The sequence below is a fragment of the Schistocerca americana genome, chromosome 3, assembly GCF_021461395.2.
Source record: "Schistocerca americana isolate TAMUIC-IGC-003095 chromosome 3, iqSchAmer2.1, whole genome shotgun sequence".
In the NCBI taxonomy this organism is placed as follows: domain Eukaryota; kingdom Metazoa; phylum Arthropoda; class Insecta; order Orthoptera; family Acrididae; genus Schistocerca; species Schistocerca americana.
In genome coordinates this window covers 940,526,888-940,554,818 of record NC_060121.1, presented here as the reverse complement: position 1 = coordinate 940,554,818, position 27,931 = coordinate 940,526,888, and the positions used below count along the sequence as shown (strand labels likewise).

The following is a 27,931-nucleotide window of genomic DNA, read 5'->3' as shown; positions in this document are numbered from 1 at the left end:
ACGATGATCGTAACAATCAGGGAACCGACAGACAAGGGAAGAGGCAGATGAAACGCCCTTCACAGCTCCTAAAGAAACCGCGGAGTGTAGCTATGGCACGGGTAGTGCTGAGTGCGTTTTAGAAGGTGACAAATAAAAAATGGTTCAAATGGCTCTGAGCACTATGGGACTTAATTTCTGAGGTCATCAGTCCCCAAGAACTTAGAACTAATTAAACCTAACTGACCTAAGGACATCACATACATCCATGCCCGAGACAGGATTCGAACCAGCGACCGTAGCGGTCGCGCGGTTCCAGACTGTAGCGCCTAGAACTGCTCTGGCACCGCGGCCGGCTCTGTATTTGAATACGCGTGCCTATACCAGTTTCTTTGACGCTTCAGTGTATATGACCATTTTTCACTAGATACTATCACTATTTCCAGCCGTTCAGAGACTTACGGAGACGTTTCCTGTTCCGAAATCTTTCTTCCTGTCACCCTCCCCCCTCGCCGCTCCCTCGCCCCTCCCCAAAGGAAAAAAAGACGCTAGTAGCCCTCAGTAATTATTTTATGGTCTCTATCAATTAGATAAATGTAGGACATATCCGGTCTATTATTGGTGTTTTCCATAATTATATCAGCCACTCTGTTATTTTATTTATGTGCTATATTCCCTTCATGATGCTCTTCGACATAGAAAAGTTGACGATTTTATGTCTTTGAGGGTGAAAGAAAGATTAGTTCAGATGGCAAATGATGGTTATTCATCTATGGAGAAAGAGTTTAAGTGCCATGTTCTGAGTATTTGAACACATGAATATACTTGTTTTAATTAGGGCTACAATATCCATCACCCCAAGTCCAGCACTATCATCCCTTCTGCCTTCCTCGCTGTCTTAACTTTGGTGTCACCTTCACCTAAATATCTTCATTAAAATCTGAAATGTTCACCGAAATAACCTCCTCTAGTCAAATCACAAAATGAACTGGGAGGTGTAAATGAAATCCATTAGAAGAAAACACTACAAATTATTTGTAAAATAACGAAGTTTTTAACTATCTTCAATTTTTAACTTTATTTCAAATACAATAAAGGGATGCGAGGTGTATCATGTTTACAGTGGAAGGCAGTAACAACAGAACGGCTCGGTAAGCAGAGTTCATTGACTTGGAACGCGGGCTGGTCACTGAAACACAACAAAACCGTCTGGCATTTCAGCTCTTCTAAAACTGCCGAGTCAATTGTTGCTGCTGTGATCGGGAAGTAGAAACCTGAAGGAACAACCACATATAAGCGAAGACCAGGTAGACGTCTTGCGCTCTGAGGGTTACAAACTTTATTAAGCGGTGACAAATAAGAACTGATATTATAACAGTAGTGGACATAGGACTTTGTAGTAGGTTTAGCTTCTATTAGTGGCAAAATTAGTTACGGTGATGGGAAGTGCTTGGCCCAAGTGCTACTACTCACTGCCTGGCAGCAAAACGTGGTAGATATGCTAATGTCTTAATGCAGAACCGACTTACACTAGAAAAAATTAATTCCAGTTTTGGCCACCGGGTCAAAATCTGGCGCTGCACACAGTTTGTATGGTTGTATGACATTCACACTGTTGCTTGATAAGCTGTAACATGAGTGAACAGTATGGGTATCAATAAGACAGACCATGCACTGTTAGTAAAACTGTTTTACATAAACAGCGGCAATTTCACTGCTGTGGTGAGAGAATATCGCCAACTGAAAGGTCTGAGGAGTGTCATCACGTCAAATGGCTTAAAAAATATGGTACTGAAATTCGAAAACATAGGTGAGCTTGGTGTGGCACCTGTAACAACAAGGCGTCTTATTGAAGAGGTTGCTGTTGCTGTAACTGATGTGGCCCGGATAGAGCTAGTGCTCATGCAGAGTCACGGGAATTGCCCATCCCACGGTCAACAGTACGGAAAGTTTTGTGGTCTGTTTTACACTGGTACTTGTACAAGATCCAGACGGTGCAACAATTGAAACCTCATGATATACAACTACGTTTTGAATTTGCTCTTCGGTTCGTGGCACGTATCGAAGTTGATGACATAGGGGCAGGACAATATTCTATGGAGTGACGAGGCACTTTCTGCTTTGAAGTGTGCAGTGAATATACAGGGCTGCCTAATTTGGGACACCGATAAACTGCATGTTGTGCTGGAAGAGGCATTGCACTCGTCGTTTGGGACTGTGTGTGGATTCACAAGCACCTTTATTATCGGTCTGTTCTTCTTTGAAGAGAATACACCCAGAGGTTCTGTCAGGTGTACCGTGATGTCTGCACATTATCGAGACCTCCTTGTACGGTATGTGTTTATTGCTTTGGGAGAGAGAGAAACAGCGTGGAAACCACTGTTTTCATGCAACATGGGGCAACACCTTATGTCGCTCACCCAATGACAGATCTGCTAATGCAACCTTCCACGAACGTGTTACCTCCAGAGGTTTCCCAGATGCTATATCAGTTGATACAAAAACATACGAATTTTGGCCCTGAGGATATCTAAAAACGCGTTTGCCAGTGACATGTTTAGTCTCTACCTGATCTACGGGGCAATATATACGAACCCGTAGTTCAGATTCGACTTGAATAGCTGCGAACAACTGCTAATCATGTCATTGCATGGATACAGCATCTCGTTAATGTCTCCAGTGCTCAAATTGAACAAATCGTGTTAGCAACTGTTAATAATAACATCGACTTTATGCCTTCCTCACATGTTTGCCTTTTTCTGTCCATGTCCCATCCCTAATCCATTACATTTGGAAACTTTTCTATACGTCTTTCTTGCATTCACAGCGCCAGATTTGTACCTGGTGGTCAAAATGGGAACTAAGTGTTTTTCCAGCTTCAGCATTAACGCATTAGAATATGTACCAAGTTTCGCTGCTGTACGACAATTACTGCTGGCAATGGATCTCTGTGAGTGGATGCACTTTTATTTGTAACAACCTGGTATTATGTTGGATGTAATGATGTACAGAAAAAATTGTTGGAAGTACTAATTTGTGTAAGAATGAAGACACTCTGTATTTGAACAATAGGTAACAGGCATGCAGGCACTAATGTTATACATAGATTAATAATAATAGTAGTATGGACACTGTTGCGTTGGTCACTTAGTACTTACATTTGTAACATATCGTTCCTTTATGTACTGTGGGGCTAGTCCGCATGGCAGCTAGGAACGCCAGAGCATCTGATGGTAGGGGGGGGCTCTGTCTACCGTGGAACAGATGAACTGGTCTTTCCGTGATATGTTGACAGCGGTTTGCGTTCCGGGCTTACTAGGGTGGCCCAAGGCCTCGTGACTATCCCATGATGGCATGTCATCTGCAGCATATGTTGGAAATAAGCTAGCAAAACGTCGTGGCATGATACAAACTTTCCAGAGGAAAGGTATTAGCAAGAGTAAGAAATGACTTCTTTCCGTTTCTGAGGTAGGCTGCTTGGAAGGCCAAGCGTTAAAACAATTTACGTGGAGAATCAACGAGTTGATTTTCGCGTATGGAATGATGTAGATTCTCAGTGGCTGGACGTCAAGTATGTACATAAGCTATAATGTATGTGGTTCTCCCACATTCATGAGAAACATTCTGCCCCAAGCCCGTCTTGGCAGCCGCGCGGTCAGCGCAACCCATTGCTAACCAAAGGGGTCCGAGTTCAGTTCCTAGCCATGCAGGGATTTTGTCACTTCTGCGACTGGTTGTAGTGTCGTCCTTACGTTTGTATCGAAATAACAGACACTGTCTGGGGGCTTTAGTAGGGCCAGTAAACTGAAAGGAAAAAAGAAAAAGACATTGGCTTGTGGCGAATCAAGCGTTGTATCATTGTGGGAGATACAGCTAGGCGAGTGAGTGTGCCGTGACTTATCCCAGCGCCACGTCATTATAAGGAGCCGGTGGTTAGCATAAAAAGGATTGCACCTTAAGCTAAGAGTGAAATTAGAAAGTAAAATAAATTTTCCAAACACTGTCAGTGAATGCTTCAGTATATTAATGTTAACACTGTGAAATCTCAGAATGATATAATGAATATCGTTCCCTAAATAAATTATTTTAAGAAAAAACCAAGTGGCGCTATATAATGAAGCTTATGCGTAATACACTACTGGCCATTAAAATTGCTACACCAAGAAGAAATGCAGATGATAAACGGGTATTCATTGGACAGATATGTTATACTAGAACTGACATGTGATTACATTTTTACGCAATTTGGGTGCATAGATCCTGAGAAATCAGAACCCAGAACAACCACCTCTGGCCCTAATAACGGCCTTGATACGCCTGGGCGTTGAGTCGAACAGAGCTTGGATGGCGTGTACAGGTACAACTGCCCATGCAGCTTCAACAAGATACCACAGTTCATCAAGAGTAGTGACTGGCGTAATGTGACGAGCCAATTGCTCGACCACCATTAGCAAACGTTTTCAGTTGGTGAGAGATCTGGAGAATGTGCTGGCCATGGCAGCAGTCGAACGTTTTCTGTATCCAGAAAGGCCCGTACAGGACCTGCAACATGCAGTCGTGCATTATCCTGCTGAAATGTAGGGTTTCACGGGGATCGAATGAAGGGTAGAGCCACGGGTCGTAACACATCTGAAATGTAACGTCCACTGTTGAAAGTGCCATCAATGTGAACAAGAGGTGATCGAGACGTGTAACCAAAGGCACCCCGTACCATCACGCCGGGTGATACGCCAGTATGGCGATGACCAATACACGCTTCCAATGTGCGTTCACCGCGATGTTGCCAAACACGAATGCGACGACCATCATGATGCTTTAAACAGAACCTGGATTCATCTGAAAAAATGACGTTTTGCCTTTCGTGCACCCAGATTCGTCGTTGAGTACACCATCGCAGGCGCTCCTGTCTGTGATGCAGCGTCAAGGGTAACCGCAGCCACGGTCTCCGAGCTGATAGTTCATGATGCTGCAAACGTCGTCGAACTGTTCGTGCAGATGGTTGTTGTCTTGCAAACGTCCCCATCTGTTGACTCAGGGATCGAGACGTGGCTGCACGATCCGTTACATCCATGCGGATAAAATGCCTGTCATCTCGACTGCTAGTGATACGAGGCCGTTGGGATCCAGCACGGCGTTCCGTATTACCCTCCTGAACCCACCGATTCCATATTCTGCTAACAGTCATTAGATATCGACCAACGCGAACAGCAATATCGCGATACGATAAACCGCAATCGCGATAGGCTGCAATCCGACCTTTATCGAAATCGGAAACGTGATGGTACGCATTTCTCCTCCTTACACGAGGCATCACAAGAACGTTTCACAGGGCAACGCCGGTTGACTGCTGTTTGTGTATGAGAAATCGGTTGGAAACTTTCCTCATGTCAGCACGTTGCAGGTGTCGCCACCGGCGCCAACCTTGTGTGAATGCTCTGAAAAGCTAATCATTTGCATATGACAGCATCTTCTTCCTGTCGGTTAAATTTCGCGTCTGTAGCACGTCATTTTCGTAATGTAGCAATTTTAATCGCGAGTAATGTAGATTAAATATCATTTCGGTTCGTAATAGAAAGTTCTACTTACAGCACTCAATTACAATAATGACTTAATACAACTGTACCAATTTTCAAGAATTTATTATAAATAACTGTGAATACAAGGACTCTTAAAGAGGCAGTTCAGAGGTCATATTCTACTGTCGGTTGCATTCTAGAAATTCTAGCTGCTAAAGTCTAAATACAGCCGAGCTAAAGCTGATTCAGTATCTAAAGCAAACTTAACTCCATTCATATAAACATTAAGAAGATTGTAAATTGTTTAACGACAAAGGTATTAAGTAATACGTGCACGAGTAAGGAGCCATTTTGATTCTGCTACCTGTGGCTAGAGCGATCGATAGCAGATGTTCCGTTCAGCAGTCCACCGCACCCATATACACAATGTGATCAAAAGTATCCCGACACCAGGCTGAAAATGACATACAAGTTCGTGGTTCTCTCCATCGGTCATGCTGGAATTCAGTATGGTGTTGGCCCACCCTTAGCCTTGATGTCAGCTTCCACTTTCGCTGGCTGAAAGATTTCTTGGGGAATGGCAGCCAAATCTTCACATAGTGCTGCACTGAGGAGAGGTGTCGATGTCGGTCGGTGAGGCCTGGCACGAAGTCGGCGTTCCAAAACATCCCACGGGTGATCTGCATGTTGAGGTCAGGACTCTGTGCAGGCCAGTCCACTACAGGGATGTTATTGTCGTGTAACCAATCCGCCACAGGCATTGCATTATGAACAGATGCTCGATCGTGTTGAACACCTCTACCACGTTCAAAAATACAAATATTATCATCATGCAATAGTTTACAAGTCTTCCCTGTTCTAACACACAATGGTTTATCAATAAAAAAATTTGTCGATGTTTCTCCAACACCACGAACATGAGACATAGTGATCATGAACGTCCGGTAACCGAGAACATCCCGAGGAGGTATCTGCTCCAATGACGTAGCTGTAGACTTAGTAGTAGTATCAATACGAATTATGGCAACAGTCAACGAACATTGACCGACTGGATTGTCAGTAACAGAAAAAGTAAAATCAAAACTACCTCCTCGAAAAACAGTCTGTCCTTTCAAGACATCAATCAAAACGGACGAACTCTGCTCTTCAACAGCGGGAAGCCATAAGGTGATTAAAACATAATTGTAGGTCTGTGCTGTGATAGTGCCACGCAAAACAACAAGGTGTTCAAGCCCCCTCCATGAAAAACACGTCCACACCGTAACACCACCGTCTCCAAATTTTACTGTTGGCACTACTCACGCTGGCAGATGTCGTTCACCGGGCATTCACCATACTCACACCCTGCCATCGGATCGCCACATTGTGTACCGTGATTCGTCACTCCACGCAACGTTTTTCCACTGTTCAGTCGTCCAACGTTTACGCTCCTTACACCCACCGAGGCATCGTTTGGCAAACTTACAATCATTTTCTGATGGTGATGTAATTGAAGCTGGAGTCAAAAAGGAAAATGTAGAATTAATAGAATTAATGTCCAAAATTACACATTACAAGACAGTGATTAAGCCAGAAGCACTGTATGCAGCAGAAACACTTAACATGAATTTCAAATTCCAAATGGAGAAACTTGAGATAAAGGAAAGAAAAATTTTAAGAAAAATCATTGGGCCAAAATTTCAAGACAATAAGATTATATACATCAAAAATGAAACTCTCTACAAGAAAATTGAAAAACTTTCAGATTCTATGCGAAAAAAGAGAATAAATTTTTATGGTCATCTTCTCAGAATGAATTCCAACAGATTAACTAAACAAATCTTTGACTTCTTCCGTAACCGAAAAACGAAGCCCAACTGGTTTAAAGAAACTGAGAAAGACCTAGTGGAATTAAATATTTCAGAAAATTCACTTATTGATCGAACTGCTAAATTAATTACTAAAGATGAAAACATAAGGTTCCAAGACAAATCCACACAAAAGTCCAAATCCTTCATCTCGGAAGAAGAGAGGAGAAGAAGATCAGAAAGAATGAAGAAATACTGGGCCCTATGAAAAGAACAACACACAAAGAAATGATTGATCCAGCGTACCCCAAAGAGGGTGAAACGAAAGAAGAAGAAGAAGAATTAATGAAACTGACTTCAATATATCTAGCCTGCCGCGGTGGTCGAGCAGTTCTAGGCGCTTCAGTCCGGAACCGTGCGACTGCTACGGTCGCAGGTTCGAATCCTGCCTTGGGCATGGATGTGTGTGATGCCCTTAGGTTAGTTAGATGTAAGTAATTCTAAGTTCTAGGGGACTGATGACCTCAGATGTTAAGTCCCATAGTGCTCAGAGCCATTTGAACCATTTGAATCAATATATCTGAAATACAGCCAAGTTAGGAAATGCTAGAAACTACTCTGAAACCGGCTGAAATGCCAAGTGGCAAGGTAGACGCACCAAACTAGATGCAATCACCATTTTCTAAACTTGAATTGCATCATAAAGAACTGAAAAACAAGATGAACTCAAACAGTAAACACTTATACAGTAAGATTGAGTCTATTAGTAAAGAACTAAAGAACAGTAGTAAAGTACTAAAGGATGAAATGATCTCAAAACTGAATAGCTTAAATTAGATAATTGATTCTAACACCATGACCTGCAAGTCAAAGTACGAAAACAGCTAACTAAAAATTGGAAATTTATGGTCAGTTTCTATGGGACCAAACTGCTGAGGTCATCGGTCCTAGGCTTACACATTCTTTAATCTAACTTATGCAATCTTATGCAGAGTGAACACACACACCCATGCCCGAGGGAGGACACGAACCTCCGACGGAGGGACCCTCGCAAACCGTGGCAAGACGGCCAAGACCACGCGGCTACCTCGCGGGGCAACAGCTAACTAAATTGTGTAACCGAAAGTAGTAAAGTGCGCAAACATTTCAAAGAAGCACATGATCTTCTGGGATGGAGGTTATCGTAAAGAAGAGGCAATGAATCCAAACTTTGCTCTAATCGATTTGAGGAAGTAAGTAATATGGTTGAAATGATTCCAGAATGAGATTTTCACTCTGCAGCGGAGTGTGCGCTGATATGAAACTTCCTGGCAGATTAAAACTGTTTTAATCTGCCAGGAAGTTTCATATCAGCGCACACTCCGCTGCAGAGTGAAAATCTCATTCTGGAAACATCCCCCAGGCTGTGGCTAAGCCATGTCTCCGCAATATCCTTTCTTTCAGGAGTGCTAGTTCTGCATGTCTCGCAGGAGAGCTTCTGTAAAGTTTGGAAGGTAGGAGACGAGGTACTGGTAGAAGTAAAGCTGTGAGTACCGGACGTGAGTCGTGCTTCGGTAGCTCAGTTGGTAGAGCACTTGCCCGCGAAAGGCAAAGGTCCCGAGTTCGAGTCTCGGTCGGGCACACAGTTTTAATCTGCCAGGAAGTTTCATGGTTGAAATGGTTCAAATGGCTCTGAGCACTATGGGACTTAACTTCTGAGGTCATCAGTCCCCTAGAACTTAGAACTACTTAAACATAACTAACCTAAGGACGTCACACACATCCATGTCCGAGGCAGGATTAGAACCTGCGACCGCAGCGGTCACGCGGTTCCCGACTGTAGCGCCTAGAACCGCTCGGCCACTCCAGCCGGCAGTAAATAATAAAGTAAATGCCTGTGGAGAAGGATATTAAGGAAGTGAAATCGGATCATGCGAAATTATTTGAGGATGCTGATAAAAATTATTCTAACAGACTGGAGGCAATAGAACTACACGTAGAAGAAATAAATACTCGTATTACTAACATAGAAAATAGAGTAACCTCTGATAGCTCTTGTAATACTTCTGCGCAGCATGTCGCTTCAGCTGACGCCGCTTCCATCGGATGTTGTCAATTTTCGTGTTTTGATGCAGACAGACAAATTCACCCATTAAAATTCTGGGATAATTTTGAGGATTTTGCATGCTCAGAACGTGAGAAGATTTCTTTCAGAAGAAGTCATTTGTCACGAGATGCTTTGCGATGGTCAGTTGACGTAATTATGAGATGTAAGACTCTTTCTGAATTTGAAACTGCATTGATTAATGAGTACCGGTCACACAACAAACAAAACGTGAATCAGTTAAAGAGATCTCTAGAAAGTGGGTTTCACAGGTGTCACATCAGACAGAAAAAGATGAAGCAGGGAGTGATTATTATTGGATTAGAACGTAAGCTGCCATGGTACTGGCAGAAGAGAACCTTTTCCGCACCAAGAGATAATGTGGATAGATTCACTGAGTATCTGCAGCGAGTAGAAAGAGTACACTTCTGTTGAGGAACAGGTGCAAAGTAATAATAGGTCTTCTAACAATCATGAAAACAAGAGAAATAATGACAGTGTGTAACGCCGGAAATGCATATCCTCCTATTTCCATCTATTGTACTATTATTTGTTTCCTTGTTTAGTTACCTCAAGATATGACATTTCTGTCTCTTTATATATTGTAATTGTTTTACTGTTTGTATATATATATTTATGCACTTATGTCGATGTATAATTGGTTTGTTTCGTAAATATTATTTGTATTTTACGCTGGGTCTTGCCTAGGGAAAACTGCTATCGAACGATTACATCGATAGGTCGTGTGAAGAATCAAAGTGTGTAGGATCTTTGGGAGTGTTAACTCTGCCGCGTGGAGCGCGGGCAGAGCAGTGAGAGTCTGGCTGGAGTAGCGAGTGGAGCAGGTGTGTTGTGTGACGCTCCCGCGAGTTGCCGCGCTTTCGGGGTTTGGCAGCATGTAATTGCGCTCGACTCGCGATGATAGTTTCTGACATGGTGTCGCGGACGGGAAGCATTAGCTGGCGCACATCAAGAGCCCATTTCGCCTGGTGATCGTGTCGAGAAGAAGGCGCGCCAACATCCAGCTTCTGCAACAGCGACGGCCGACAATGAGTGACTGTCGCCACCTCCTCGATCGACGGCTTCAAACCTTCAATCAACCAACAAGGAAGACTAAAAGCACGTAAAGTTTCAGAACTGTATGGCAGACCTCAGCTTTTCAAATTGTTCCACTTGCCTCGCAATATTACAGCAACTTAGCATGAACCTTTGTTGCTCATTGTCCCAGTTGCATTGCCAAGCAGGGTCCCTTCCTTTTCCGAAATGAACCCGAGTGTCGTTGAAATTCAAACGCCAGCATTAAAATAATATAATTAGATTTCACTGCTTTAATTTCAAAGTTCAGTAGCTGGCTACAATATTTAGGTTACACGAGCACAAATTTAGAGTGCGAGTTTTGTTAGCATATTTTAGCTTACCTGTGACTGCAGCTCAGCTTGGTACGTACTAAATTTTACTATTGTTAATAGTTCAGAATCATTTAATTCAAGTTCAAAGTTAAATCTCTTGTTTCTAAATTGCGTGTCAAGTAGCTTTTGAAATGATTGTTGAGGTAGTCCAAGACTAACCTTATTTTACTGAATGTCGGTGTGCTTCAGAAAGAAAGCTCACTATTAACTTCAGTCACTAAATTAACTTTCGATTTTCCGGTTTCATTAATTCTTTTGCTAAATTAAGTGTAGCGAAATTTATTACTTCTGACAAACTTTCAGTTTTCACACTACACGTGTCAACCTTCAGTTGCCACGCTTCTAGTGCTAATTATATGTGTAATAACCTTTCTTTTTCAGTTATTATAGTAATTGTCCATAGGACTGGCGACCGTGATTTACCCCAAATCTCAAACATCTAATTACCGCTAGTTAATTGTTAACGTAACGGCCGCACATTTACTTTCTTCATTAACTTTACCCCTTTTCAAAATTAATTTCCACCAGTTTCATTTGCATTTTTTCTTTCATTTAGATGTAACCCTTTCCTCCCTCTTTACCGATAGATTAACTTCGGTGACGATTGCTTTTCCCAAATTTCCATTAGGTACACGCGGTTTAATTTTTCACTGTCATTAAGGTCGATAAGTGAGGGGGGAGGTTACACGTGGCGAACTGGTGACAGGACAATCTTCGGATTTGAGGTTGTTCTGGTCACGAATTTTGTATGTTGCAAATCTCGTAACAAAGTACTGGTTACGTACAGGCCGTTACGTCAGCGAGAATAAGTAGTGGGAGTAATCCTAATTATATTTGAGATTTGGCAGTTATATTGAAAATTATTAAAATGAGTGAAGGCAACAATTGCCAAAATTTGGTAGACTTGGATACGGAACAATCGGTCGAACAGTGGGAAACGCGCGCCGCGGTACCCATTGTTCAGGGGCAGGCGGCTAGCATGAAAGACGCGACCGCCGAAACGCAACAAAGAGCAGAAATGGAATTCCAAAGTTTAGAAAATGTTTCGGAATCAGAAGTGAAAATCAAATCTGAATCCCTTGATGACGAATACGGGGGGACAATTAAAGAGGAAGCCGCTACGGAAGTAAAACCGGTAGTTTCCGGGAATTTAACTGATTTATTGAATGTTTTGATTAACGAAATCAAGAGTCAATCGGCCAAGCAAGAAGATCAGGCTGCCAAACAAGAAGCTCAGGCTGCCAAGCAAGAAGCTCAGTCTGAAAAATTTGAACGGATGCTAGACAATCAGAACAAAGCTATTAACGTTGTTATCAACAATGTTGGAGTTGTTAACACAAAAGTTGATAAAATCAAAGAAGATATTGTTGTAATTAATACCGAAATCGGTAATCTTAAACAGGAAATGATAGGCGTTCAGGCGGAAATTGCGAGCATAAATACTCGTTTTGATTCCGAAATTAGCAGAATCGAGAAAAGTGTAGGAGACGCAGTTGCTCCGATCATCGAGAATAAGGTGACGGAACAAATTCAATTAGTGAGAAAAGAGGATCATCAGAAGGTGGAAACTTTAAAGGCTTTAGTATCCGAAGTAGATGCCAAAGTGACGAAGCAGGCTAATACCTGCGAAGAGAAAAAGAGGGAAGTGGAAACGCTTGCGACAACCACTTGCCAAGTGATTACGAGAGTGTCGGAATTAGAAAAGAAACTTGACGAAAAACAGAGCTATGTGCCAATCTGTGCACACAGTTCGGAATTGTTGACGAAAGAGGATCGGTTCGACCCCTTGAAAAAAGGCGGTATACACCCGACGGATTTCATTAAAAATTGTGAAAGAGTTTTACCCAGATCATGGACTGATGAGAGAAAAATTAATGCGATTATTGATGTGTTGGCTGGTGATGCCAAGCGTTGGGGCTTAAACCTCAACATTACGAACCTGACTTTTGACGAATTTAAAAATTTGTTTCTGGCTGAATACTGGTCAGAGCAGAAACAGCAAGGTGTCTGGCGCGAATTTGTCGTATCGAGGCCTTTCGATGCGAATTCGCGCGTTTCGATGAAGGAGTTTTGTGAGGGCTGGATCCGCAAGTTGGCATATTTGCGTGATCGCCGCACGGAATCCGAAATAGTCTGGGAACTCTACAAGAAGCTTCCAGATGATACAAAACGATACGTAGGAAGCAATTACAGGACAATCAATGATTTCCTGGAAAGAGTGGAGGACGAGGACAATTGGCGCAATAATCGCGACAGTGGTAGAGGCCGTGGTAACAACAACGGGTACCACAGCAACCACAACAACGATAACCATGGGAATAATGCATACCGCAACCATGGTAGCAACAACAATAATGGTTCGGACCGTAATAACAATCGGTACAATGCAAATAATAACAGGAATGACGGAAACCAGTATCATACTAGCGTGATACGGGATTCGCAGAATAGTAATAACGCCAGAGGGTGTGATGAGCCGCCTCAGCAGCATCAGGGGAGCGTATCTGCTGGGACGAGACAGGGAAACCATTAGCCGCGCCGGTGAGGGGCCGACCGGGCGTGGAGAAATTTTGGTGGCCCAATAACAGTAGCAAACCGAGGTGTCGTCGTTATGAAAATTCCGTATGGAATAATCAACGGCGGGAGAGTGTGCCAGTATTAGGAGAAAGGAGTGCGCCCACAAGTAGTAGATCAGCTGTAGACACGGCAGTAGAAAATACATTCACTGTCAGTGAGAACAATTTAAGTAGTGTTCCGGAAATCGACTATAAAGTGGCAGCTGTAATACCCAGAGCGGAACTGGAGATTGAGTTTAAGAATGATTCGCAAGTGTTGAAAGAAGATCAGATGTCGGATAAAACGTCCGTCATCGAGCGAGGGGATGCAGAGAGGGATGAGGTCTGGTTAAGGCAGTTCGGTCGCTTATATGACGAACTAAGAGATTATAGGGGCCTGTACGGGAGAAGTGTTTATGGGGAGCGCGGGCAGGATTTGCCGCGTCTCGTCCCACAGGAAGATAGTATTAGTGAAGTGATGGAAAGTTCTGGCCGTAACCGGCAGACTTTACCAGAAATAATTGATGTTAATGGGGAGCACGAGCAAGATTCGTCGTGTTTCGTCCCGCAGAAGTTGAATGTTGAAGTAGTAACGGAAAGTTCTGGCCCTAACCGGCAGACTTTACCGAAAGTTATAGTGGTAGAAGTAGCCGACCCATCCGACGCGAACATCCAGTTTAAACATTGCGAGAGTATTAAGGAGAAAGATTACGAAAATTTTAGTGATAGCCGGACACGATTGGTAGAAAAGCACGTAGATTACAGCGTGTATGAGGTTAGAGCTGACATTATACGGTCAGAAGGTAGCAGTGTGGGTTGCGCAAATCCAGAGGAAGTAATTTCAGATGCTACTGGGCACATTTTTCCAGGTAGATTGGCAGATGAGATCAATCTGACCAAAGAGGAATCAACGAAGGTGACAATTAGTGAAGTGATAGCAAAGCAGCACTCACTAGTTGACGAGTTACAGGAAAAGGTTTCGGTATTGGAGGCGAAGCTGCAGACTAAGCCTCAGGACAAACGTGTTGAAATTAAAACTGTATGTGAACAGAGGCTGAAAAAGCCGCCAGATAAGCCGAATTTAGGATCAAAGCCGGATGGTTTTTTCTGGAATGACCTGGATATAGACGAGGATTTACTGTGGGAAAATAATGAAACAGTCGAGGACAAGTGTAGACAGATAGTAGTGTCTGTCAATATGCACGACCTACAACTAAACGTGTTGATTGACACCGGTGCAGAATTGAGTGCTGTATCTGGGAAAATATTTGAGTTACTGAAAGACAGACCTGGCATCGTAGTTATGCCAGTAACAGGAGTGAAAATTATCGGTGCTACTGGGAAGGCCAGTAAACCGGTCACAAAACAGATTTTTGTCAACTTCGAGATATGTGGGGCACGATTTGAACAAGAGTTTGTCGTCGTGCCAGACTTAACTACGGAAGTAATTATCGGGTTAGATTGGCTATTAAAGTACCGTACAGTGATTAATTGCGAAAGCAAAACTTTGACATGTACATCACAAGATAAAACAATAGTAGTTAGTTTTGACGAGACAGGAGACGGTGTGCATAGGCAATACCAGCCTATACACATTGTTAATTGGCCGGATGCTATTGACGTAGGTATGAATTTGAACTACTGTAATGTGAGGAATCTCGGCATTGACAACAGTGTAGAAAGTGAATTGGAAAGTATTGTAGACGGTGTGTCAAACGTAACACACGAACAAAGACGAGGCCTGTATGAAGTAATAATGAGGAATAAGAGTGTGTTTTCAGACAAACCGGGTCTTGTGGAAGGATATAAATGCAAGTTGCATGTAATTCCGCACGAACCATTCTTCGTGAGACCGTATGCTATACCGCTGTCCAAAAAGGAAGCAGTGCAACGGGAGATAGATAAGATGATCGAATGGGGAGTGATTGAAAGAAGTACAAGCCCATACAATAACGGTTTGGTCATTGTAGCAAAACGGGATGGTAGTGTGCGTATTGTGATTGACGCACGCACGTTGAATAGCGTCGTTCAACGTGAAACAGACAGACCAGAGAGTATGGAGGAGATTTTGCAACGTTTTCATGACGTTAAGTTCATGACTAGCCTCGATCTGACAGCTAGTTACTGGCAAATAGAACTCGAAGAAGAATCTAGGCCATACACCGCCTTCTTGTTTGCGGGCAGGTGTTATCAGTATAGAGTACTGCCGTTTGGACTTAATATATCTGTGTCCGTATTCATCAGGGCCCTAGATAAAGTGCTAGGACCGGCTTTGAGTTCAAGATTAACTGTATATGTTGACGACCTATTGTTGGCCAATGCCACTTGGCATGACCATTGTGACCTGTTTGATGAAGTTTTTAGAGCATTGCGCCGTGGCGGAATGACTCTAAAGCTAAAGAAATGCGAATTTGTGAAGCAGGAACTGAAATTTTTAGGGCATGTAATTACCACTGCTGGTATTACGAAAGACCCAGAGAAACTAGAGGCAATAAGGAATTGTCCTCCACCCAAGTCTAGGAAACAGTTAAAAAGTTTTCTAGGGCTCACAGGATTTTACCGTAAATTTGTAAAAGGACAAGTGTTTAATGATGACAATTTGAATAACCTCTTACGCAAAAATGTTCCGTTTGTGTGGACTGACGGGTGTCAGACCGCTTTCGAGAGATTAAAAGACGAGTTGTTAAGATCTAACATACTATTTCATCCTGATTTATCGCTACCCTTCCATCTGGGAACGGATTCGTCGAATTACGGGGTGGGGGTAGAACTGTTCCAAGAAGTTGGTAAAGGAGAGGATAAGGAACACCGGACGATAGCGTTCGCGAGTCGAACTTTATCAAAAAGTGAGCGAAACTACACGATTTCTGAGAAAAAGTGTCTCGCTATCGTGTGGGGATTCAAGAAGTTCAAGGGTTACCTATGGGACCGTAAGGTGATTATTCATACGGACCATAAGGCGCTCACTTATCTGAAGGATTGTAAACTACTTCACGAAAGACTGACTAGGTGGTCGCTGTATTTACAGCAATTTAACTATGACATCTGTTACGTAAAAGGGACCGACAATTGCGTAGCGGTTGCGCTGTCGCGGTTGCCCGAGTCTAATCAAGGTCTATTGAAAGATGAGGCAGATGGAGTGGTCAAATTGTACTATTTTAAAGAAGTTGAGGGACGTAAATTAATAATGAACATCTGTAAGAATCTACGTCGTCATCAGAACGAGGATGGTTGTTTAAATATGGTGAAAACCCGATATGATGAAAAGAGTCCAGAAGGAGAGAAATTAAGGAAGTATTACAAGATATACGATCATATCTTGTACATACGTAAGGGTGAAGATAGTAATATTTGGCGGGTATGCTGGCCCACCAAATACGTCACGGAAATAATAGACTACTACCATTTGGCGTATGGTCACTGTGGACCGAAGAAATGTACGGAGAAGCTGTGTGAAGTAGTGCATTTTAACAACATGTTACAACGCGTTACTGACAGAGTGAAAACTTGCGATTTATGTCAGAAGGTGAAGGTTACCAACTGTACGAGTCGTGGTCCTATGCAAAGTATAAGGCCTAACGACACCTTTGAATTACTGTGCGTGGACTTGTACGGACCTTTGCCCAAGTCATCAGGAAACTTTGCCTACATTTTAGTAGTGCTAGAAGCTTTTTCCAAGTTCATCAAGCTATACCCGATTAGGAAAGCTACAGCCAAAGCGGTCTATAGCAAGCTTGTGAACGATTATTTTGTTCATATTGGTAAGCCCAAGGCGATTCTATCAGACAATGGGGCACAATTTACTTCTAAGTTGTGGAATGAAGGCATGGAAAGTAATGGGGTCGAGGTGATCCATATTTCGGCTTATTGTCCGGCTGGGAATCCCGCTGAGAGGTATATGCGCGAGCTAGGCCGACTGTGCCGTACCTATTGCCATCATAACCATAGGGCATGGGGCAAATATGTAGCAGTATTTGAGAGAATTATGAACACCTTGAGACATGAATCGACGGGATTTTCTCCAGAGGAAATCCTGTTGGATGACAGAAGTAAAAGTTTAGTGGAAGAGATAATCAAATTCCCTCCACGGATTGACATTAGTATTGGTGTGAAAAAAGATCGTTTGCGAGAAGTAATGAAGCTTAAAGCCGATGCTCGCATACGTCGTCATGACGCTAAAGCGCGTTTTGCTAAGTTTGCGATCGGAGACTTAGTACTTGTAAAAGCTCATGAGAAATCGAGCGAGATAGACAATGAAATCTCTAAATTTAAGTTTGTTTATAATGGACCATATAAAGTCATTGGTATACCTCACACAAATGCTTATTGCTTAGAGTATCCAAGCTCTGGAAAGCTATTAGGTATACGAAACATTGTAGACCTGAAATTGTACCAACCAAGGATTGATTAGTACCACACAATGCGTAATTTGTACAATATGTAAATATAGAGTGTAAGATTTAAGGTTTGCTAGATTGCCATGCTTTTGCCTGACCAAGAGGACATTAAAGAAGTTGTAATTAATAAGTAATTAATTTTGACCAAATGGTTTAAGAGAGAGTGATTATTTATCAATTGAAAAATCCAAGCTGCTAGTTTAAGTTTTCAGCTGAGTCACAGTAGATTAAGCAATGTAAATATGATTTTGTAACTAGCTGTAAGATTTCATGAATATGTGTTTTACTAGTCATTGCCGATGTACTTAGACGGTGTTTTAAGTTTCAGGCTAGTACATGCGTGTGATGATGGACAGTGTTGAGTTATCCACTGTGATAGTGTTTATGGACTCCTTGAGATTACTCGGGAGTGAGTTTTACCGAAAGAATTCAGTGAAACGGACGTTCTGGAAATGCCGTTACACAGGCGAGTGAGATCAAGCGTGCCGCACAGGCGGGCGCAACAATACTGGCGGGGCGGAACCGCTGTCGGCTCTTGTGCCGCTGTCGGCATACTTTGTACTTGCGAGTACGGAAGGCGGAGTTGTTTTTCTTCCTGGACAGCTGAAAGAATTCTGCTGTTAATATTTATGTTTTTGTCGATCTGCTGTACATTATTTTCTTGTTTAGCGTTAAATAGATTCTCGTGACGAGAATATTAATTATGAAAAGGTTATATAAAATGTGTATTCTATGTAATTAATAATTAATTTGCGTATTTTGATCTACCTGTTTTTATGACCATGTACTCTGATTAATTTTGTGAATAGTATTCCATTTCTTGATACTGTTGGGAATTTTGACAATGTGGGGCACGTGTAACGCCGGAAATGCATATCCTCCTATTTCCATCTATTGTACTATTATTTGTTTCCTTGTTTTGTTACCTCAAGATATGACATTTCTGTCTCTTTATATATTGTAATTGTTTTACTGTTTGTATATATATATTTATGCACTTATGTCGATGTATAATTGGTTTGTTTCGTAAATATTATTTGTATTTTACGCTGGGTCTTGCCTAGGGAAAACTGCTATCGAACGATTACATCGATAGGTCGTGTGAAGAATCAAAGTGTGTAGGATCTTTGGGAGTGTTAACTCTGCCGCGTGGAGCGCGGGCAGAGCAGTGAGAGTCTGGCTGGAGTAGCGAGTGGAGCAGGTGTGTTGTGTGACGCTCCCGCGAGTTGCCGCGCTTTCGGGGTTTGGCAGCATGTAATTGCGCTCGACTCGCGATGATAGTTTCTGACATGGTGTCGCGGACGGGAAGCATTAGCTGGCGCACATCAAGAGCCCATTTCGCCTGGTGACCGTGTCGAGAAGAAGGCGCGCCAACATCCAGCTTCTGCAACAGCGACGGCCGACAATGAGTGACTGTCGCCACCTCCTCGATCGACGGCTTCAAACCTTCAATCAACCAACAAGGAAGACTAAAAGCACGTAAAGTTTCAGAACTGTATGGCAGACCTCAGCTTTTCAAATTGTTCCACTTGCCTCGCAATATTACAGCAACTTAGCATGAACCTTTGTTGCTCATTGTCCCAGTTGCATTGCCAAGCATGGTCCCTTCCTTTTCCGAAATGAACTCGAGTGTCGTTGAAATTCAAACACCAGCATTAAAATAATATAATTAGATTTCACTGCTTTAATTTCAAAGTTCAGTAGCTGGCTACAATATTTAGGTTACACGAGCACAAATTTAGAGTGCGAGTTTTGTTAGCATATTTTAGCTTACCTGTGACTGCAGCTCAGCTTGGTACGTACTAAATTTTACTATTGTTAATAATTCAGAATCATTTAATTCAAGTTCAAAGTTAAATCTCTTGTTTCTAAATTGCGTGTCAAGTAGCTTTTGAAATGATTGTTGAGGTAGTCCAAGACTAACCTTATTTTACTGAATGTCGATGTGCTTCAGAAAGAAAGCTCACTATTAACTTCAGTCACTAAATTAACTTTCGATTTTCCGGTTTCATTAATTCTTTTGCTAAATTAAGTGTAGCGAAATTTATTACTTCTGACAAACTTTCAGTTTTCACACTACACGTGTCAACCTTCAGTTGCCACGCTTCTAGTGCTAATTATATGTGTAATAACCTTTCTTTTTCAGTTATTATAGTAATTGTCCATAGGACTGGCGACCGTGATTTACCCCAAATCTCAAACATCTAATTACCGCTAGTTAATTGTTAACGTAACGGCCGCACATTTACTTTCTTCATTAACTTTACCCCTTTTCAAAATTAATTTCCACCAGTTTCATTTGCATTTTTTCTTTCATTTAGATGTAACCCTTTCCTCCCTCTTTACCGATAGATTAACTTCGGTGACGATTGCTTTTCTCAAATTTCCATTAGGTACACGCGGTTTAATTTTTCACTGTCATTAAGGTCGATAAGTGAGGGGGGAGGTTACAAGTGGAAACGTGAATGTTAGACTTATTGAGGTTCAGAACACTCTACCTAATTATCGCGATCAAGGCGGTCGTACAGGAAGAGGAGGTAGACAGCCACCGCGGTTTCGCATCAATTATTATGCCAGAGGCTGAAATGTAGATAATGTGCCGTCAAGACGAGATGGAGAGCCGAATGCTACCCAATCTGATTCTGAATTGAATGAACATAGCAGACCGCGTTTGGGAAACAAAATCCCGTCCACGAAGGAACTGGCGCTTACCAGGTGAAAATAGTAATACAACCAGTAAAAAAACACATACTAGCCAGTCATTCAGCACTCGCAAACCGATAGTAGGGATGATAAAATAGGAAAATACAGTACCAATAGTATACTGAACCACTCTGATTATCTAGATGACAGCGTTTTGGACACATTAGAAAAATGGGCCAAGAAGGAAAAAGAAAACGCTACAGATAATAGGGAGGAACAAATTAACATGTTTGAATGAGACAATAATGGCAACCTGAAGGCTAAAGTTTCGGTAGAGGAAGTAGAGTCAGTTGTGCAAGGTTCTGAGGGGGAGGAGTTGTTAGACAACGGGTGTAGCAGTAATAAAGAGGTCATGGAACCTGTCAGCTGTATTGACTTGCCACAAGTTGTAAAAGCCGACGACAGTATTGTAGATAGCAATGCAGGGATACAGTTGCTCAGAGGCAGAGAGCAGTTTAGCTGATGTGCAGCAAACGAAAGTAGAGGAAGTCGTCAGGTGCTTTGATATAAAATTGATGGACAGGTTGGAAAAGCCAGCTGAAAATGTAGAGGTTGATGACCCCGTGAATCTGAGTGTGAATGTAGTTCCAACTGAACAAAATTATTTTAGCTGGAAACAGATTGAAATGCGTTTATTAGAAGGCTTTATGAGGAATCTGTTCAAACTAGAATAACTAACCTTATTATAAAAACTAGCATCTCAGGAGTAACAGTGCGTTGTCTTCTTGATAGTGGCAGCAAAGCAAGTGCTTTGTCCCAAGTATTCTTTGATTATATTCGTAATAAGAATGAGCTGTCATGAAAGAAGGGGTTTAAGAGCAATAGGTGCTACTGGAGAAGTTTCTAGACCCGTACAGCACGAGGCTTTGATACTGACTGGTATAGGTAACGTAATAATAGATCATCCCTTTTTAATCATTCTCAGTTTGTGTTGGACTGACTTTGATCAGAGCCACTTGGTATTAACTTTAACAGATGTTCTTGTGATTACAGAGCCTTTCATTGAAAATTATGTAGGCAGTAATAATGAAGCATGGGATCTGCCTATTAGAGTAATGAGGAATAAGGGATACTTGCAGGAGGGTATCGAATTTGGGAATAATGTGCAAGATGCTTATGAGGAGAACAACTATATCTTCGAAGAAATAGAGCCTAAGGGACAGTGAATAGATCAAATTTCTGATAAGAGAGCCTTGGTCAGAAAGAGATGACACGAAGCAAAATCTTTCCCCACTAGTTTTAACGTTGGTTAACTAGTACTAGTCAAAACTGAAGAAAAATCTAAGAAAAATTCATCGGAAACAAAGTAGCTTATGCACGTTTATCAAGGGCCATTCAGGATAAGAAGTAAGCCTCATGCAAATGTATATGGTTTGGAATACCCGAAAAGCAAGAGAGAACCAGGTCTGGGAAACATTTTACGTTTGAAGCCTTTCAAAACTGACAGTAATAGGTTTCTGTAGGTAGTCTGCCACTCTTTGGCGGATACACAGTTTGGCGTACTGTGTGGTTCCAGCTGGATGGAACTTTATTTCCCTTTCAAATTTTTTCTGTTCTGTCTAATGTAGGCAAGGAATATATACCTTCTTGTTGTACATATGCTATTAGTTTGTTATCTCTACCTAGTAAGTAAGAATGATTCACAAAAATGACTATACCCAAATGATGACTTACTTGCAATAGTAAATTATAAATGCTAAAATAACAATGGATAACTTTCGAGCACCAATGACAGAAAAATAAAGCTAAAGTAAAGAAATGACAAATTAGGTTCATAAACGGGATTAGTAACAGTAAAGTACAGAGACTTTGCTTTAACACCGGATTGCCACCCCTTTGCATTATTGCCTAGAGTGCTGAATTTCTGTGACTTTTTATGAAATAAGGTAAATAGGCGATTATACTTAATTTTAGATTTAATGGGGAAACAATTTAATAGAAATATGAAGATTCACCTAGAACCGCGGACGGGTCATTCCTGATTCCTCTTTTGCAGCCGCTATAACAATCACATTTTTCGTATACTTTCATGGTTATCGTTCGATTGCGTTTGGTCAACAATCACAATACTACTTCTTATCTCACTGATTGATGACGTTGAAGTTTTACAGCAGGGGAAGAGAGGGAGAGCAGGTTGAAACATGTATGACTGTGTACGCAGCAGTGCTTTGTTTCACGTAGTACGGTCTTAGTAGTGCATTCTGACTGTATAAATAGTGCATGCGACATATAAATTTATTATGGCCAAACCTCTACGAACAGAAGAGGACATTATAAATGTCCTAAATGAGATTTTGGATCATGAACCTGACGGCGAGCCGCTGGAGTCTTGTCCTGAGAAAGAATTACTGCCAATTGTAGTTCCAGATTTTTCATCAGAAAACAGGATGTTCTACTGAATACTGATGAGGAAGGTGTGCATGTTTATGTGTGTGTTCTTATAATCATTACTGTTTATATATGTGCTGCATAGACACAGATTTCAATTGCGACACTTACGTTGTTGTTTTCTTGAGTTTTTACAATTCTTACATTGCATTTATGAAAGTGTGGTTTTTGCTCGAATATTTCACAATATACTGAAACCAGAATGTGCTGTATGTTGTAATAATAATTGGTACTGTTACAGGAACAGCTCCCAAAAAGGGCAGGTCAGCTCGTGGCTGCAGGTAGCCATGTCGTAACACCAGACGGAACGACCTGGAAAGTGGAATTTATAGGTGACTGTTCGGCTGGAAGATATGGACAACAGAATGTTTTCAAAGACTGTGCAGGACCATTTCTGCATGCACAATGAAAAGTGCTTGACATCTTATGATAACGGATAAAATTTTGAAACACATTGCAAAATGCACTGAGACCGAAGCACGTCGAGTATTGGGTTTAATGATTGGACCATGAACGTAGAAGAACTGGAAGCTATAGACAGCTAGAGACCGTCAGTCAGTAGTGAGCCAGGGTGTGAATCAGACATTCAACAAAGCTACGATCCCCCTTGAAAATGTCCTCCTCAGATGGGGACGAAATGTCGGGTTTTAAAGTGGAATCCCTCCGACCACGACATAATAGCCCGGAATACTTTATAAATTATGAAACTCGCTGTATGGTTTAATTGAAGGAGGAGAGAGGAGAAAGGAACTGAAAGCGAAGGGACTGGTGATATCAACTGTATCAGGACTGTGTGGAGCATTAGCGGCGACGAGCGAAAATGTCTGCCAGAGCGGAATTCGAAGTCGCGATCACCTGTTAGTAGGCAGTTGCGTAAGCCGGACTCTTTTTTTTATCACAAACGCGCGGAGTATCTCTGTACGCCTCACAGCCGACCCACACTCCCCCTGGGCGTCGCCTATCCCAATGTATCTGAACACTGTTAGCAAAATTTCATTTTATTCCACTGAAACTCATGGAAACCAGCCTATAGGTAAAGATATTCGTTAAAGTTTTTAAACACGAATACTCACTTCATTGTATATTTCTTCTTCAGTCAAGTGCTGCCCTTGCTTCTGCTCCGAAAGAAAGTGGACCAAAGGAGTTGAACCGTCAGCCTTCATGTCTTCTCTTGCAATGGCGAGGCCACGCTTCACTAGGCTTCTGAACTCCGCAATATTCCTCTTCACTGCTCGACCTTCTGCACTCAGCCACATGATGCCATTAATTGCCTTCCAGGGTCGGACAATTATTGCCTAGGGAATACACATGATCAGTTGCAACAGCTCAGTGTATTTATCATATGTGTAAAGCAAACTTAGAGTTACATTATGGCTTAAGGTGACCACATCGTGGTTCAGGTCGAAAAAAATAGAGTTTTGGTTTTCATCATCTTTCGATAGATTAAGGTTTTGTTTAAGTACTCTGAAAAAGATTTTGCTGAAAAAAATTTTTTCGAGCATTTAAAGAGCATTTTTCTACCACGTATGTTTAGGTGCCACGCCCACTTTTCTGTCACCCATTTTCCAGCATATATTTTAGATCTTTATATCCCCTACATTCCACGTTGGCAGTGCAAGAAAATGATGGATGTTAGGATATTGCAGTTGCACTTAATGGAAGTTGGCAGAAAAGAGGACATACTTACTTCTCTGAATGGAGAAGTGACTGCCACGTGTGTACGCACCGGTAAAGTGTTAGATGTGCAGATAATGTCTGAATATTGCAAATGTTGTAAAGTCAATGAACATACAGAACACAACTGTGTGGCTAATTTTAGAGGAACAAGTGGTGGTATGGAAGTTCATGGAGTACAACAAATATTTCATCGCTCCGTAGAAACAAGATGCGTACGGTACGCCAAATATTTAGGCGATGGCGATAGTAAAGCATACAACAATGTGGTCAACTCAAATTATTAGCAAAATAGAATGTGTAGGCCATGTTAAAAAACGTATGGCAACAAGGCTGAGAAAACTAACTGTTAATATGAGAGGAAAAAATAAGAAGATGGAAAATTGTTGACCAGACAGGGTCGGTTAACTAAAACTGAAATAGAAAACTTGCAGGTATACTATTGGCAGGCAATTAGAGAAATAAAGAACATATGGAGGCAATGAAGAGAGATGTTTGGGCCATATTCTTCCATAAGGCCTCTACTGATGATAAGCCATATCGTGGATTGTGTCCATCATGAGAAAATTCGTGGTGCAAATACAATAGGGCTCAGGCAACTGGAGAATCTTATTCTCACCAGCGTTCTCTTCCTGCTGCTGTTATTACAGCAATTAAACCTATTTTCAGAGACTTGGCTCATCCTGACCTTCTAAGGAAATGTCTGCATGGGCAGACACAGAACCCAAATCAATGTTTCAGCAGCATAGTTTGGAACAGCCCTTCCTAACACTATAATTGCAGGCATGCATACAATGAAACTAGGAGTTCATGATGCTGTTGTTACATTCAATTGTGGTAATATTGGAAAGTGTTGGGTACTGCAAAAGCTGGGAATTAATCCTGGTGAACATATGGTCACTGGACTGCAACATTGTGATAAAATGAGGATAGCCGATGCAGACAGGTCTGCATCTAATATGGCCAAGAAAGCGAGACAAACATCCAGGAAGGTGAAAAAGAAGCTGGAAGACATGCTAGAGGCCAAAGAAGGGCCATCATATGCAGCAGGACAATTTTCGTTAACTGTAAGTAACAAGTTTCAAAAGTTTGTTCTTTAAAGTCAATTTCCTGCAAACTAAAATTTTCAGTACATATGCCCCATTCTATCAGAAACTATCATATATAAATGAATGAAATTTTCAGAGACTGTGCATAACATAAAAAGCCACCTCTGATACTACGTTCATTACTATTCCCCCATTAGGAAGTTCACAAAAAATATTTTCTGCAGAAAAAACTTAATATTTTTTGTTAATACATTTAAAAAATTATTTCTTAAAAACTATCAAATGGATAAAGTATATTTTAGTACAGTTGACTCTATTAGCATCACGTAACATACAGTAATAATATTAACGTCCTGCATCAATTAGTTTTTTCAGAAATTGGTCAAATACTTGCCCAAATTAACATGGGTTAGATAGGCAGAGTGTGGTCCCCTTAACACATAATTTCCTCCGAACTTTTTGTACTCCACACACAATAGTCTCTGTTAGTAGTTTCCACACCAACAATACACTGAGATGACAGCAGTCATGGGATTCCTTCTGATAACCTGTCGGACATATCAAGTTGAAATATATGTCGCTTACTAAGATCCAAGGTTCCATTACGGCGCAAAAAATTGAAACTTCTAAGTCAGCGTGTAACCTCCCCCTCACTTATCGACCTTAATGACAGTGAAAAATTAAACCGCGTGTACCTAATGGAAATTTGGGAAAAGCAATCGTCACCGAAGTTAATCTGTCGGTAAAGAGGGAGGAAAGGTTTACATCTAAATGAAAGGAAAACTGCTAATGAAATTGGTGGAAATTAATTTTGAAGAGGGGTAAAGTTAACAAAGAAAGTAAATGTGCGGCCGTTACGTTAACAATTAACTAGCGGTAATTAGATATTAGAGATTTGGGGAAAATTACAGTCGCCAGTCTTATGGACAATTACTATAGTAACTGAAAAAGAAAGGTTATTGCACATATAATTAGCACTAGAAGCGTGGCGACTGAAGGTTGACACGTGTAGTGTGAAAACTGAAAGTTTGTCAGAAGTAATAAATTTCGCTACACTCTGACTTAATTTAGCAAAATAATTAATAAAACCGGAAAATTGAAAGTTAATACAGTGACTGAAATTAATAGTGAGCTTTGTTTCTGAAGCACTACGAAATTCAATAAAATAAGGTTAGTCTTGGGCTACCTCAACAATCATTTCAAAAGCTACTTGAATCTACGCAATTTAAAAATAAGAGATTTAACTTTGAACTTGAATTTAATGATTCTGAAGAATTAACAATAGTAAAATGTAGTACGTACCAAGCCGAGCTGTAGACACAGGTAAGCTAAAATATGTAACAAAGCTCGCAGTCATAATTTGTGCTTGTGTAATCTAAATATTGTAACCAGCTATGCATACTTTAACTGAACTTTGAAATTGAAGCAGTGAAATGGAATAATATTACTTTAATGCTGGCGTTTGAATTTCAACGACATTCGGGTTCATTCCGGAAAAGGAAGGGGCCCTGCTTGGTAATGCAATTGGGACAATGAGCAACAAATGTTCATGCTAAGTTGCTGTAATTAGAGTTACGAAAATGGAACAGTTTGAAAAGCTGAGGCCTGCCACACAGTTCTAAAACTTTACGTGCTTCCAGTCTTCCTTGTTGGTCTGACGTGACAGTCTTTCCCATTCCACTTTCGCAACAACTGCGTTAGAAAGAAGCCTGTTGTCACATCTTTGCACTGGCGTTTATCTTCACCATGGCAACCACTAGTTTGCCTATCGACTTGACAACAACTTCAGTGGAAAGAAGCCTGCTGCCTCATCTTTGGAACGGCGTCCAACTTCACCATGGGAACCAGAGGTTCCAAATGGTTCACTAACAGGCCTTGAGAATATTTTTAACGCTTCTTAATTGACATAGCTGTTAAAAAAGCTAAGTTTAGTGTGTGTTTATTTTTATTTCTTGACAGCGTTCTTTTAACTAAGAAATTTTACATTGTTATTCGACCTATTAGCCATTGCTTAGTAATTACATCATTCCGTCAGAAGTGGGCGGAGCCTCCATTATATATAGTAAGACGTGCACTGTTTTCTCCAGTAGTGATTCTCCAGCAGAAGGAGGTTCTTACTCATTGGTAATTCACCGTTTTATATCTTTATAACTTTATGTATTTTCTTTAATGTATGTAGCCCTCAAATTAAAGCTTTGTATACGACTTGAAGCTCTGAAGATGACCACAGTAGTGGTCGAAACCGGTCACCGTAATAAATAAATTGTGTTAAAGGCTGTTTTTGATAGTATATAAATGTAAGTGCTACGAACTCTTTTCTAGTTGTGTTTGTATCGAGTGCAGCCAAGCATGGAAGTGAAAGTCGAACGACAAACAATTTAGGCAAGAGGT

At 41.3% G+C, this 27,931-nt stretch overlaps 1 protein-coding gene across 1 annotated transcript in view; it reads right to left on the bottom strand.

The window, feature by feature from the left end:
* LOC124606557 (cytochrome P450 4C1-like) overlaps positions 1–27,931 on the bottom strand; it is a 105,521-nt gene that overhangs the window by 28,353 nt on the left and 49,237 nt on the right. Inside the window, exon 4 of the mRNA XM_047138541.1 lies at positions 23,891–24,112. Coding sequence (XP_046994497.1) covers positions 23,891–24,112 — 222 coding nt within the window. The remainder of the gene's footprint in view (positions 1–23,890; positions 24,113–27,931) is intronic.